Source organism: Macrobrachium nipponense, chromosome 34 (genome assembly GCF_015104395.2).
Source record: "Macrobrachium nipponense isolate FS-2020 chromosome 34, ASM1510439v2, whole genome shotgun sequence".
Lineage (NCBI taxonomy): Eukaryota > Metazoa > Arthropoda > Malacostraca > Decapoda > Palaemonidae > Macrobrachium > Macrobrachium nipponense.
In genome coordinates this window covers 5,389,324-5,403,420 of record NC_061095.1, presented here as the reverse complement: position 1 = coordinate 5,403,420, position 14,097 = coordinate 5,389,324, and the positions used below count along the sequence as shown (strand labels likewise).

At 34.3% G+C, this 14,097-nt stretch overlaps 1 protein-coding gene across 7 annotated transcripts in view; it reads right to left on the bottom strand.

Moving 5' to 3' along the window:
- Nucleotides 1-10,534: 10,534 nt before the first annotated feature.
- Nucleotides 10,535-14,097, bottom strand: part of LOC135207860 (cytoplasmic dynein 1 light intermediate chain 2-like) — a 95,797-nt gene continuing 92,234 nt past the window's right edge. For 4 of the 7 annotated variants that reach the window (XM_064239729.1, XM_064239730.1, XM_064239731.1 and 1 more), the window contains one exon: nt 10,535-13,206. In XM_064239729.1, the coding sequence (XP_064095799.1) occupies nt 13,097-13,206 (110 nt within the window). In that variant the 3' untranslated portion in view covers nt 10,535-13,096. The remainder of the gene's footprint in view (nt 13,207-14,097) is intronic. The other 3 variants (XM_064239733.1, XM_064239734.1, XM_064239735.1) reach the window with 1 other exon arrangement.

Sequence of the window (14,097 nt, the reverse complement as noted above, 5' to 3'; positions counted from 1 at the left end):
ATTGTCTATCTTCTGAAATTCATTTATTGTTTTCCTGTTCAAGTTTCATGACTTCCATTGCATACATGAATGAAAGGCATCGCTAGTCCCTTCCAGTACAATTTTCTTATTTTTACTCTGCTACAGCTTTTATTGATGACTGCATTAGCCATATTTGCCATCTGCTTTGCTTTAATTTGGACCCTTTTTATCTGTTTCTCTGAAGCAGTCTTTCATGTTGTTGATTGTTACTCCTAGTATTTAATATTCTTAACTATTTTTATTCCTTCTATGTGCTCCAATATTCTCCGCATCATCGATACTGTACCAGTCGTTGTATAGTATGTTGCTTTTTCTTTGTCCTTGTTTTATGTTTTAGGCCACATTTCACTTGGCTTATTTCCATTGAGGGTTTTTACTTGATTTTGTTATTTGTTTCTTCTAGTGTATGCCCTAGTATTAATCCGTCGTCTGCATATAATAGTGCTTCTATCATTATTACTTCATTTCTAAACCTTCTGTTGTATTTTCTAATTTTTCTATTATCAGGTACGTTATTAATAGAAAGAATATGGTTGAGCCATTGCATCCCTGTCTTATTCCATTAGTTACATTTAGTTCTTTTTGTTCTGTATTGTTAAGGCATAGGCTTGTTACATCATTTGTATATACATATATATCTTTGCAACTGCATTTATTACTTATGCATGTAGCCTATATTTCATCATGACCTCAATGAGCTTTTTCCTATTAACTGAGTCAAATGCTTTTTGGAAGTCTATTGATACTAAAAATAATGGGTCCTTTCTTCTGTACGTTTCTTGTATGCAGTATTGTAAGATATATAAGTTATCGATTCCTCTCCTTTGTGCGGTAAAGCCTGATTGCAGTTCATTCATTTTTCCTATATTTCTAATATGTTTTTCTATTTTGGTTCTCAGGATCCCCATGAAGATTTTATATGATGCATTTGTTAGAGCAATTGGCCTTAGATCTTTGACTGTGGGGTTTGTTTTTGGGCGTAAGTGTTGTTTTTTACTTAAACCAGCTTTTTCTGCGTTTTCATGCCCATTCAGTATGTTGTGTAAACATTCTGCCAATTCTTTTTGAAGGTTGTTACTTTGTAAGAGTAATTTGAACAGTACTGGCTTCATTCCATCTGGTCCTGGTGCTTTATTTGTCTTCATTTTCTCAAGTTGATTTTTTACATCTTCTTCTGCTATGTTGATTTCTTCCATGGGTCTAATCTCTGTCTCTGTTGGGTCATACACTCCATGCATATGTTCCCTTAAAGATATATGGCATTTCATCTGCTGTCCTAATCTTTTCACTATTTCTTCCATGTCATGTTTGTACTGTTCTTTCTTGCTTTTATTCCATATCTCTCCTATTTTGTTTTCTTCTTTTTGGTATATTGTTTCCCAGAATTTTACCAGCTCTTTCCCTAGGGTTTCGTCCTTCATCTCTTGCTTATTTTCATCGAATATGCTTATCCATTTTTTTTTTCGATGTGGTGGTTTCTTCCTCTCAGCATGTCTATATTTCCAGATTTTCCTGTCTGTTTTTATCATTTCATTTCTCATTATTTTCTAATCTTTTCTTCATATTCTTCATATGCTTTCTTTATTATTATCTGTACTTTTTGTTTTTGTTTTAAGATATGCTTCTTCATAGTATCATTTTTCTTCTATTCTTGTGGCTTTCCTTTTTAATTTGTTATATATCCTTCTTTGGCTTATTTCTTTCTTTATTTCTTTGGTGACCCATACTGGTTCTATTTCTTCTTGCTTTCCTGTCTTTAACCTTCTTTTGATTATCTTCTCTAGATTATTTGTTTTTGCTTCACATCTCCTTTTCTGTCTTGTTGGCTTACTTTATACTCTATATATTCAAGGTATTTCCTCGTAGACTCTTCTGTAACTTTCAAATATTTGATTTCTTTTGTTTCATTGCTGAATGTTTTCCTTACTTTAGTGTTCATTTAGAATTGGACCTTTAGCAGTAGTAGTAGTAGTAGTTAGGGGTCGAGGCAATGCCTTTGCAACGGCACCTCTTATATTGAATTTTTTTTTTTTTTTTTTTTTTTAGCTCTTTCCTTTTTTACTCTCTTTTTTTTCCACATCAAGTATATTGTTTCTTTTCTTATTTCGTTGTTACCTGTAAATAGAAATTTTCCAACTATGTCACTTTCCTTCTCTTCATAGGGTTGTTGTAGCCCTATTGCTTTAACACGTTCTTCTCTATAAGTACAGCAATATAAGAGGAAATAAAATGTCTTCTACTGTATTATGGCAAAAAGGACAACAGGTGTTCTCATTCTGGTGCCTTTTTGCTATATTTAAATTAAGAGAGTTGGTTCTGGCTTTGAAGAGAAGTATTGAACCAGTAGAATTATCATAAATTTCTTCATCTTTTATTTCTCTTTTCCACATTTTATATATATTCACAGTCACTTTATTTTTCAAATCTTCTTTCCACCTCTCTGTGTCCCATATTTTGGCTTTGTCCTTTATTTCTGTTCTGGACATTCCTTCTAATTTTCTTAAATTTATTTTAACTTCATGCATGTACTTTTCCACTGTTTCCACCATTTTCTTTCCTTTTCTTGCATATCTGTAATTATTTTCTTTAGTATCTCTTTCCGTCCATTTAAAGTATTATTTACATAGCTTATCTTCCCACTCATAATTCTACTTTTCATGGAAGATGCTCCTATCTTCCCCCAACCCGCCCCCCCCCCTTTTAATAATGGCTACTATTGTATTCTACATGCTCTAATATTTTTTCCTAAGTCGACATGCTCCTATCTCCCCCCTTAATGTGGCTGCTACTGTACTTCTACATGCTCCTAATATTTTCCTATATACCCAATTCTCTATTCTTTGTAATTTTTCTATTGCTGTGTCTGTTAGATTTACCACATTGGTTCCATATAAGACTGATGGTAGAGCTATATTTTTCCAGAATGTTTTACCTAATATGATAAATAGTGTATAGTAGTAGTAGTAGTAGTAGGTGGGATGTGTCTTTGAAACGGCTCCCTTGCTTCTTTTATTCCTCCTTTGTTTGTGTTTGTTTGAGCTTCTTCTCTCTGAAATACCACATTTCTTTTATAAAATCTTTCCTATTCTCCACTTCCTCCCTCAGTAGAACTACCAATAAGATTATATTTGCTAATAATTCCTCTTTATTTTCTCTTGATATGGTTGTTGCATAAAGCTATATCTATTTCTAAATTTTCATTTTTGTTATGCTGGACAGTAAAGTAAGAAATGTTCTAAATTTTCATTTTGTTCCTCACAGTATAATTGTATCTTCTTTATCCTATTTCTGTCATTTAATCCTAGTATAACTAGTCTGGCCCTACTGATCAGCATTGTTTTTTCAGTGTTGTCATACCAGATTTCTTCTCTTATGTTTTCTTTATATTTTCTGTAGATTCTTAACGTTGACTTTTCATTCATTTCTTTCTGCCATGTTTTTCTGTCCCAATTGTTTATTACTTCTCTTAACTGTTTGTCTTTAACTGCTTCAATTTTACTTAAGTTTATGTTTAGTTCTTTCATATACTCTTTTACTTGCATTATCCAGGGTTTTTTTTTTTTTTCATACTGATCCATGGTTATCTCATATAGGAGCCTATTTCCACCACTCTTCAGTGTATGTTTCAGGTAGAATAGTTTATTCTTGATATCTCTTGAGTGGCAGGAAGAGGCCCCTATTTCAGATCTTAACGCACAACTTGCTGTGTAACTTGGCGCTTTCAAAATTGCTCTATATACTTTATTGTCTACCTTCTGAAATTCATTTATTGTTTTCCTGTCAAGTTTCATGACTTCCATTGCATACATGAATGATGGCATCGTTAGTCTTTCCAGTACAAATTAAAATGCAGTAATAGTAGTAATAGTAGGCGAGTATGTGTTTGAAACGGCTCCCTTGTCCTTTGTTTGAGTTTCTTCTCTCTGAAATACCACATTTTTTTTTTATTCTCTCCTATTTTCCACTTCCTCCCTCAGTAAATCTACCATAAGATTATATTAGCTAACAAATTACCAATTCATCTTTATTTTCCCGATATGGTTGCTGCGCAAAACTATATCTATTGTATGCTGGACAGTAAAGTAAGAAATGTTCTAAATTTTCATTATTTCCCTCACAGCACAAATATTTTGTATATTCTCCTTTTATCCTATTTCTATAATTTAATCCTAGTACCTAGTCTGGTCCTACCGATCAGCATTGTTTTTCAGTGTTGTCATACCCGATTTCTTCTCTTATGTTTTCTCTATATTTTCTGAAGATTCTTAAGGTTGGTTGAATTTTCATTCATTTCTTTCTGCCATGTTTTTCTGTCCCAGTTGTTTATTTCTCTTAACTGTTTGTCTTTAACTGCTTCAATTTTACTTAAGTTTATGTTTAGTTCTTTCATATATTCTTTTACTTACATTATCCGGGATATGCTCTACTAGAATTAAGACTGTGGGGTCGTGGTCGTAGTAGTAGTAGTATCAAATATTGTTTGCTTTTCAAACAACTCCATTACTCTTCCTCCTTTGCGTGTGCTTATGTTTACTGTTCGTAATACCAAGTATTTATTTATAGATTACTCCCTATTTTCAATTTCTTCTTGCAATATATATAGATAATTTTGACACAGTCCCGAAACTATTTCCTTTACAACGGCACCTCCTGAACTTCTTTTCGTTTCTGGCCCCAAAGTTTCATGTCTCTTTTCTGTTCTTTATTCTGTAAATAAACAAATGGCATCCTAACATTTTTTTTTACCTTTTTTTAGATTTTTTACATGGCTGCGTGTTATCTTTCTTTGTTTAGCTCCTTGCATTTCAGTAATAGGGGTCTAGATTTCTTCATGGCCACCGCTGCATAGATATAGAGAAGCTGTCCCTATGCTAAACGGTCTATTGCTTGATGCATCTTCAACATGGCTACCGAAAGTATCTTAATCAGCTGGACCCTTCTAGAAATCCTCCCTTTATCACTTAATTTTCTGCACACCTCTTGATCCTTAACCCGCTTCACCCGAAGCCCTCTTGAAGTCCGCCACTGATGTTCAGGTAGGTAGTATGCCGCGCAATGGACCTCCACAGGTTTCCCCTAAGCCCTCCTTGAAAGTCCGGCCACTGATGTTTCGGTAGTATTGCCGTGACCGCAATTTTGAGAACCATCCACAGGTGTCCTAAACGTTAAGTTGTCGCCTTTTCATCCTTATCATACCTAAATCAGCTAATCTCGACTCTATCACATCAGTACCTCGGAGCTAGAGTGAAGGCCTTCATCTGCTGCCCAACAAAATGTGGTTGTATATCCTTCAGCATTTTTCTCATAGTTTAATGGTAAGTTTACGAGTAGCTACTTGATGGCGGCTTACTACCGTACACTTTTTTTTTTTTTTCCATTCCCCATATTGTTCCCTCTCCCTTCCAGTTTTTACTACTTTCCTCTTCCATTGTTCCCTTTATATTTCCTCTTTCTTAATCCTCTTGAACATTCTTGCATATATATTCCCGTCTCTCCTATGTAATCCCTACATACAGCACTTTCATCCATTTCTCATTCCCCATCCTCTTTTACTTCCTCCGACACAGCTTTCAACATGAAATTGTAATTTTCCATTGATGATTCACGTTCCCATTTGAGGCACCTCTCTCTCTCTCTCTCCCCGTTAAAAAAATCTAGAACTTAGCTCGCTAACCGGTTTTCCATTTTGCATAACTTATTAGTAGTAACAGTTGCTGGTCTTCCTCTTTAATCAGACTTCTTGTTTGTTCTAATTGGAATTGGGATATAACATTTTGACTAATGGTCAAGTGCGGGGACTTATGAGGTTATTCAGTGCTGAAAGAAAAGTTGAAAGTAGGTTTGAAAGATGTAACAGGAGGAAGAGCTCGCAGTTGCTCAATGAAACAATTGTCAGGAGAGGGTGGAAAGTCAGAGGAAGGAAGAGAATATAGCTTGGTGCTAAAGTTAAGCTGTAAAGAACGTTGTGTAAACACCTACAGTTCATTGATGGCACTAACCCCCTGTGCTTATTTGATCCATAGTTTGTTTGTTTGTATGGTGTTTTTTACGCATGGAACCAATGGTTATTCAGCAACGGGACCAACGGCTTTACGCGACTTCCGAGCCACGTCGAGAGTGAACTTCTATCACCAGAAATACACATCTCACACCTCAATGGAATGCCCGAGTACCGAACTCGCGTCCATCGAGGTGGTACGCCAACACCATATCGACCACGCCACTGAGGCGCTATTTGCTCCATAGTAATAAATTTTTAAAAAAATCTCTTCCTGTTAGTTTGTGCACGTATGTTGCCTGTGTTTTCATTGCTTTCGGTAATTTATCTCCTATCATAAACTTCTATACACAGGTATATTTTAAATTATTTTATCCTTCTAGTATGGATGCTTTAGGAGTTTGAAACTAATCTGAGCAACAAAATGCTGCTTGTATTTGTGGATTGTTAACAGCCTAGTCTTTTAGCTTCAGGGATCTGAAACAAAGTTTAGTATTAAAGAAATGCTATGTGCATTGGCCCTGTTAACCTTATTAGCTGTAAGTATATAACCTAGATCAACTTTTTAACTATTTCTTTCCATATTACGCCAGGTTTTTTCTTGCAAACTCTTATTGAATGATCGATACAATTTTCTCTGGTCCTGTTTTATTTAGATGTAGGTTTAAATTTTCATATCTCAAATTTACAATGTAGTGTTCTTTTATCATCAAATTGAAAATAGCAATCTCACAGAGTCAGCTATTTCTTCTGACATTGGTAATTTTTCATATGTCTTAAATTGGTTTACAGACATACAACACAACATGGATTTGTTTAAAGAGCTCTCTATGTTTGTTTGTATGGTGCTTTTACGTTGCATGGAACCATTGGTTATTCAGCAACAGGATCAACGGCTTTACGTGACTTCCAACCCACGTCGAGGGTGAACTTCTATCACCAGAAATACACATCTCTCACTCCTCAATGGAATGGCCGAGAATTGAACCAGCGACCACCGAGGTGGGACGCCAATAACATACCAACCACGCCACTGAGGCGCTCATGGAATTGTTTAAAGCGCTCTCTATGGTGGTCTTTTGAGTTAGTATGAATACATTGATACAGTGTTCAGTTTGTTTTACTGTTTCTATATCCTCAAGTATATTGAAATTCATCTACACCCTAAATGTGCCCAGATGTTGAAATATATTCTTTGTTATTGTTTATCATGTTAACAATCCATGGATACTCTCGAGTCATTTTTATAAGCACTCAAATAAATCTGTATCATCTTTTCTGAAGAATGGTTAAAAGTTTTCCACCGTTTATAAAGAACAAGGGTACAATTTTGAGAAACTCATTCTTTACGTAAATCCTACAACCATTTCCTCCCCTAAGTAATTAAAATGAAGAATATAAAGAATCCCTTGCATCCTAACCTTTAAATCTTGTTACCTTTATCACTTACCGTTGTACATTTTTTACTTTCAATCCTGACACTAAATTTTGTTTGTACGTATGGCATTTTTACGTTGCAAGGAGCCAGTGGTTATTCAGCAATGGGACCAACGGCTTTACTTGACTTCCAAACCACGTCGAGAGAGAACTTCCATCACCAGAAATACACATCTCTCACCCCTCAATGGAATGCCTGAGAATCGAACTTGCGGGCACCAAGGTGGCAGGTCAAGACCATACTGATCATGCCTCCGAGGCGCTTGATTGAAACTAAATAATCACTGATTAAGCCAATTTTTTTTACAGTACCGTACATACCTTTAAATCTTAGCTTTTGCATCTACTATTCAGCAAATATTTTGTAATAAAAAAAATTTATATATGACAAAACAAGGACAATTTTCTTCAATTAACTTTCGAACAATGTGTACAGTATACGGTGGCTGAGTGTATAGTATTATGAATATCACAGTAACAAATTGAAACAGATCAAGCCAAGTTGGAAAATGAAATTTATCATACATAAAGGAACACAAAACACAAGTAAATTAGACTCACCTTAGAATAGGTCACTCACTTGACCCATAAATGTAGAGATGTAGTAATACTTACATTTTATAACTTTTTTGTGTCAATATTCAAAATATGACAATTTTTAATCAATCTGTATTTTTCATAGCTAACAAGCCTGAGGTCTTAACATTAGGATAATCTTCTAGTGGCAGCTGGAAAGCGCTAGTTAACTAAATTTTGTATGCAAGGGACTACTATTGGCATCTGTGTCTGGTCACGAGTCCTGTGGGACTACCAACATACCCCTTGTTAATCCAGTTTAGTTAGCCCACTTTTTTGCTTTGGGTGTGAGATTTCTGGGGGAGTATACAAATAATGGATCCTCTAATCTTCAACAAAGATTTCTTCTGGGATCTTACAAGAATCAGAGGAAATGCCAGGGTACCTTGTTAGTATTTTTTAACTTTAACTTCGGCGTACACAGAGCAGCATCCAACATGCAGTAGGTGCAGAGAAAATGTGTTTGGTTACAGTCCAGGTGAAAAATGTTTTTTGCTTGCCGGGACAATGGAGGAGCTTTAATGAGTTGAAGCTGTGCAACAGAAAGAGAAGATGCCATCTACGGATGATGAATTGTCTTCATCTCCTGTTTTGTCTCACAGTGAGGCTGATCCACTTTTTCAAAACCTGTACTGGTTATTTCCCAATACTCCATCTGGTTCACTATGGACTCGTCTTTGGATGCATCAGGAGGGGCTTTGGGAGATTGTTTGCCTGACTGTGCTCCTCCTTTCCCTGGCGCTAGTATTATCCTATGTTAAGACCGAAGGTTTGTTTCATATATGAACAAATGGCGATTGCCATTAATATTACAAAACAATGTGTAATAGCTTATGACGACTATGACACCACTGATATTTGATAAACCACCCTTTCACGTCCTGCTATAATAAATGCATTTTCAAACCCAAAGAATAGCCATTATGAGCAGAGTACTTAGAGTATTTTAAAACCTCAAATATAAAAATATATTTCTAAGTTTCACCATTACCAATCTTAGGAAGTAGATACTGAATAGTAAATAATAATGTGCCAGACACTCAACAAGTACTGTACTTACCAATAACCCATGAAAAAGATTATCAAAGCTGATTATACTCAGCAATTATAAAGTTCTTCTGATAAACCTAAGATTATCTTCACAGCTGGTTACTCTCCTGGAAAAACCTAATTCAAAATTTCCGGGGATGGATTACTGTACGTACAACCATTTTCATCTGCCAAGCATCCATTTCTTTTTAAATCCTGAAAATTGAAGACGTGCAAATCTGCTCACGGCAAATTTTCTTACCCAAATTCTGTAAAAATATGAGCATATGAAAAGCAACATAATGCATATCAGTTGTCTGTTTTAAGATTGTAAAAATATTTAGTAACAAAAGAGGATCTTAACTTGTATATATTATTACTATGTAGTTAAACGCAAATATGAATAGAACTATTCAGCGTTCTTAGGTTGTCAATTATTAATCTTCTGGGTAAGAAAAAACACTAATATAAAGATGGAAACGTAACTAATTATATTGATTTCAATGAAAAAATCTTAAAACTATGAAAAACACAAAATATTATTCATCTAAAAATGGAAATGATCAATGGTGCTGGTGAATGATTTTTAAAAAATCTTAAGACTAATTAATACTTTTATAGGACACTACACTACATGAAAAAAGAATGCTAAAGTTACTAAATTTTTATAAACAAAATACAAAAGGATGGGTAAACACCAATAAATAAACATTTGGCTTCTGTGGTTAGGGCAACTGAGACAATATTTTTTTAATCATTCAATGGGATATTAAATCATGTATAAAAAAGAATTCAATGTTAAATTTTAAAAGGTCCATAATTACAAAAAGATGGGAAAATACCTGTAACTCAATTTTGGCTTGAGGGACAGGAGATAACTGATAAGTAATGTATACCCAAATCAACCTTAATAAAATATAATTACATAGAGGCTGTATAATAATAGTCAACAAGGCCAATGAAGACCTAATGACTAGGATTCACACACTTAATGTATCAATGAAAAACAATTCCATTGCTCGTTAACATTAAGCTTTGGAACAAGTCTGTAAATTTGACCTGTAAGTTAGTCTACCAACAATTTTATTTGTATATAATATTAGTAAAGGTGTGGCGCAGGTAGCCCACCATGTTCAAGCCGACATTGAAAATATATAATTGCAAAGATATTCATTCAACAGTAATCATGAACTGAAAGCAGTACTTGAGGATTAGTACAAATCATATCCAGAATTCAAGTTGTATGAACTGACTTCATTGTCATCATCAATCTGTGAAAATTTACTGACAAACCAACAATGAACTTCTATCCTCGTGGTATTTTGATAGACGGGGAAAAAAAAAAAATAAAAATAAATAGTAGTATGTCCTTCAAAAGTTTCTGTTGACACATTCATGTGAGCACCTTCTTGGTTTGTGAATCAACAGCACAAGAAATTATGCATTGTGGTTAATGAGAGAATTCAAACAATGTTGAAGTTATCACAAATTTTATATTTCCATATTTTACAGTTTTCTACTATGGCGAACTGAGAAAATAATCCTATAATACAAAGAAAAATTTCACTGGCTAAATTTTCATGGAAAACATACTGAAAGCACTGCAATACTTTAGCAACAAAACATCTGAAAGAATGCTACCCTCAATCTCCATGATCGTTTGGTCGCATTAGAACCAAAGGATCACAGTTTCTTGAAAGAAACACTCGTTTTAAAAGTTTTGCCTATATTACCCTTCATTGAAGAAAATACTAAAATAAAGAGAGAGGAAATAAGACTATAACAAGAACATTGCTGAGGTAATTTCATATAAACAATAACAAATCTGGCATTCCTATATCACCATATTCTAATTTATAATTTTTCCAATCACTTGCAAAAAGGTCCCCAAAACAAGCAAACATAAAAAAATATACATTAGGAGATTATTTCTTCTTAAACAGACATGATACCCAAAAAATCTTATGTATTTCCCAAAATGTTAGGTACTATGTCTGATATCCCATGAAGTACTGTTGCCAAGAATAATGGTGGTAATAATTTTATACTTCTTTAACAGGTTTTGTTTGTTAATGATATTATACTCATTCTACATAAACGAAGCTCATGGAAGTCAACAAGCATGTGGACCTTAGTGAGATATCTATTTTTAGAGCAAATACAGCTCTGAATTGTGCTTCCCATATAAGTTTGTTGCTCTAAAAAGATCAAAATTAAGCGAGAACCTTGTTCTTGGGTACCCTTTGAGTAAAACTGCATTTGCTGTAAACAAAATAACTTGGCTACATAGATTATAAATAATGTACTTCAGTTTCTAAAGTCAGTAGCATATCCCTCTCACTGGCATATTTTAAGTTTTCTCCACTCATTAAAGCTGCTACAAACGATGTCCATTAAGGTCCCTCTAAACATGTACAATTACCCACCCCTTTAGCCCAAGCACAACTTATCACACTTGTGGCTCCCTACAAATAAATCAGTATTTTGGTACACCTGTAATGCAATTCACCTGTACTGGAACAAGGGCACCCTTCGAATGTCAGAATATATAGTGTATATGCATTGCCACCACTAAAAGCAATTTCAAAACATAAGCTTACAATGCATCAAAATGGGAAGTGCACTTGTTCATCAGCATCTGAAATGCACAGAGGAGTAACAATCGAGTTAGGGATAAAAGGAGAAGTAGTAAGTCCTTAATAACAGAGGAATAAAAAGATTTTCTTATTTAGTCATGAAACTAAGTTTAAGATATATATACAAAGAAAAAATTTCAAGCTTTGGCATTTAGGTTTAAAATGTTGGACTTCCAATGGGATATGATGGTTAACACTGAAATATAAATACCATCTCTTTGCATCAACTTACATTCCTTTTTCTAGAATAAATGGGCAACATGTACTCGTACCAAAAGCCCAACACTGCATCTAAATCATTAGTAATACATGTAGAGTACTTATAACCGAGTAATTTAACAATACCCATTTATATACTGAGGCTTGTTGACCCTCATCCTCTGTGGATAAGCTACAAAAGACCATTTGCCCTTGTGTTTTCTTGGCCACAGTAAGTCAGACCTGCCAGAAATCAAGATTTTATTGGCATGAAAATGATAAAAAAAATTTTAATAATCATAATAATTGTACAAAATCCAAAATACTCTACAAAAAATATCAGGGACCCTTATAATAAAGCATCTAAAGCTGCTAAAGAAATCAGTATAAATCACAGATGGGCAAAATGATATTCTGAGGAAGCAAGATTCGGCTTACACTGTTCGTAACGTGACACTCCTGAGAAGCAACTTGAATTTGCGATGCTTACCCTTTTTAGTTAAAAACAATTTTGCATAAAATCTTAAAAAGTGATTAGCCTTAACTGGAAACACTGAGGGTAACAAGCATTAAGACATGATATAGTAATAGCATTGGAGGCAAGTGTTTATAAAATTAACAAATAAATAAGAAAATATACAGGACACAACGCACGCCCCACCAGCTTTGTCCCCCACCCCCTTGAAAGTTAATACTTTCAATAGCTGGTTTTTTCCTTACACAGCCTGGGTGATGTAGTGCACCTAAGCCCAAGGTCACAAATGCTGTGTGAGGTTAATACACACACACACACACATGCCAGAACTTGACCACCAGACAGATTCTTGTGGTTGTGACAGGCTTAGAGGCACACCGCTTCATTCATTATATAATAATTAGGCAAGAATTGCTTTACAAGTCTTTCTTAAGTCTTTATACAACGGCTTTAGCTGCTAGTACCAGTAGTTCTATATTTTGGATTTAGTACCTTGTGAAGGTACAGTAATAATATTTTTATCATACACAGGAATGAAAACACCAACCATATCTCCCCCCACAGAACCCAGGGGAGACACTGGTAATAATTACCAGAAGGGTAGGCAGCCCCAAATGCCATGTGTTACACACTGTAACTTTATATCAGCCACTAATAGTGCATAGACACCTTGGGCCTGAGGCACTAAAGACTTTCAATAGTTCAGCCAGTATAGATACTTTAAGGTCAACATTCAGAGGAATTGTTTGTTTCTGCAGTATTATTTGTTGTTGGCTTTTTGGATCTCGTCAATCGGTCTAGTTCCGCAGCTGCATCTGATCGCATGGCAGCTTTATCTGTAAAAAAAATTATCAAAAATCTAAAATAAGACACTACAAAAAAAACTATAAACTAATAAAAAAAAATAAGTACTTGAGTAGATATCAATAAAGTTTATGTAAAATCCTTATCAATTCATTTATGATTTAATTGCTTAGTTGGTAGTGACCCAGAGCAACTATCCTCAAACCCCTAAATATCAATAATTCCATATCTACTAGGGATGTTTCTAAGCAAATCAATATTTTAGAAAAAATTTTCCCTTTAATACTAAACTAAAACTGTCTTAATCTATCTTATTTCTAAAAACTTCTACTATACCTTTACGATAGGTTTATTATTATCTAGGCTACCATTTTGATAATCTGTAATAAAAAATATTTAAAAATAAAATACTGATATATGAAAAATAACCATACCCACTGTGCATGTCAAGAGAGTAAACACTTGAATGAATTACTGCAACCAGTATGAAATGGCTTTTAAAAACAATGAAATTCACACCCAATCAGATATGCGTGCACACATTCACCATACTATGCTATATTATCAGCTCTCTATATAAAAGAACATCAGTAAGAATAACAGCCTCCAAACAATTATTCATAGTTTAAAAACTAAAAAAAAAAATGAAGAGTAAATTCATTTACATTTTTAGCTAGTCTGGTAAGTTGAACAGTACGTACTCTTTCTTTTATTCAACAGAAATTTATACAAAAAAGCTCTCTTATAATCTACAATAGAACATGGACTAACTGTGTACCACATCTTGGACTGCTTAATCTGAATGCTTCTGTATTATCAAATATATTGTACAATTCAACCATTAGTAACATCATAAAAGATTTCATTGGCTACACACAGTAGGAACTTTGCTATCATAATTCTTTTCAGAAAACAAACTATCT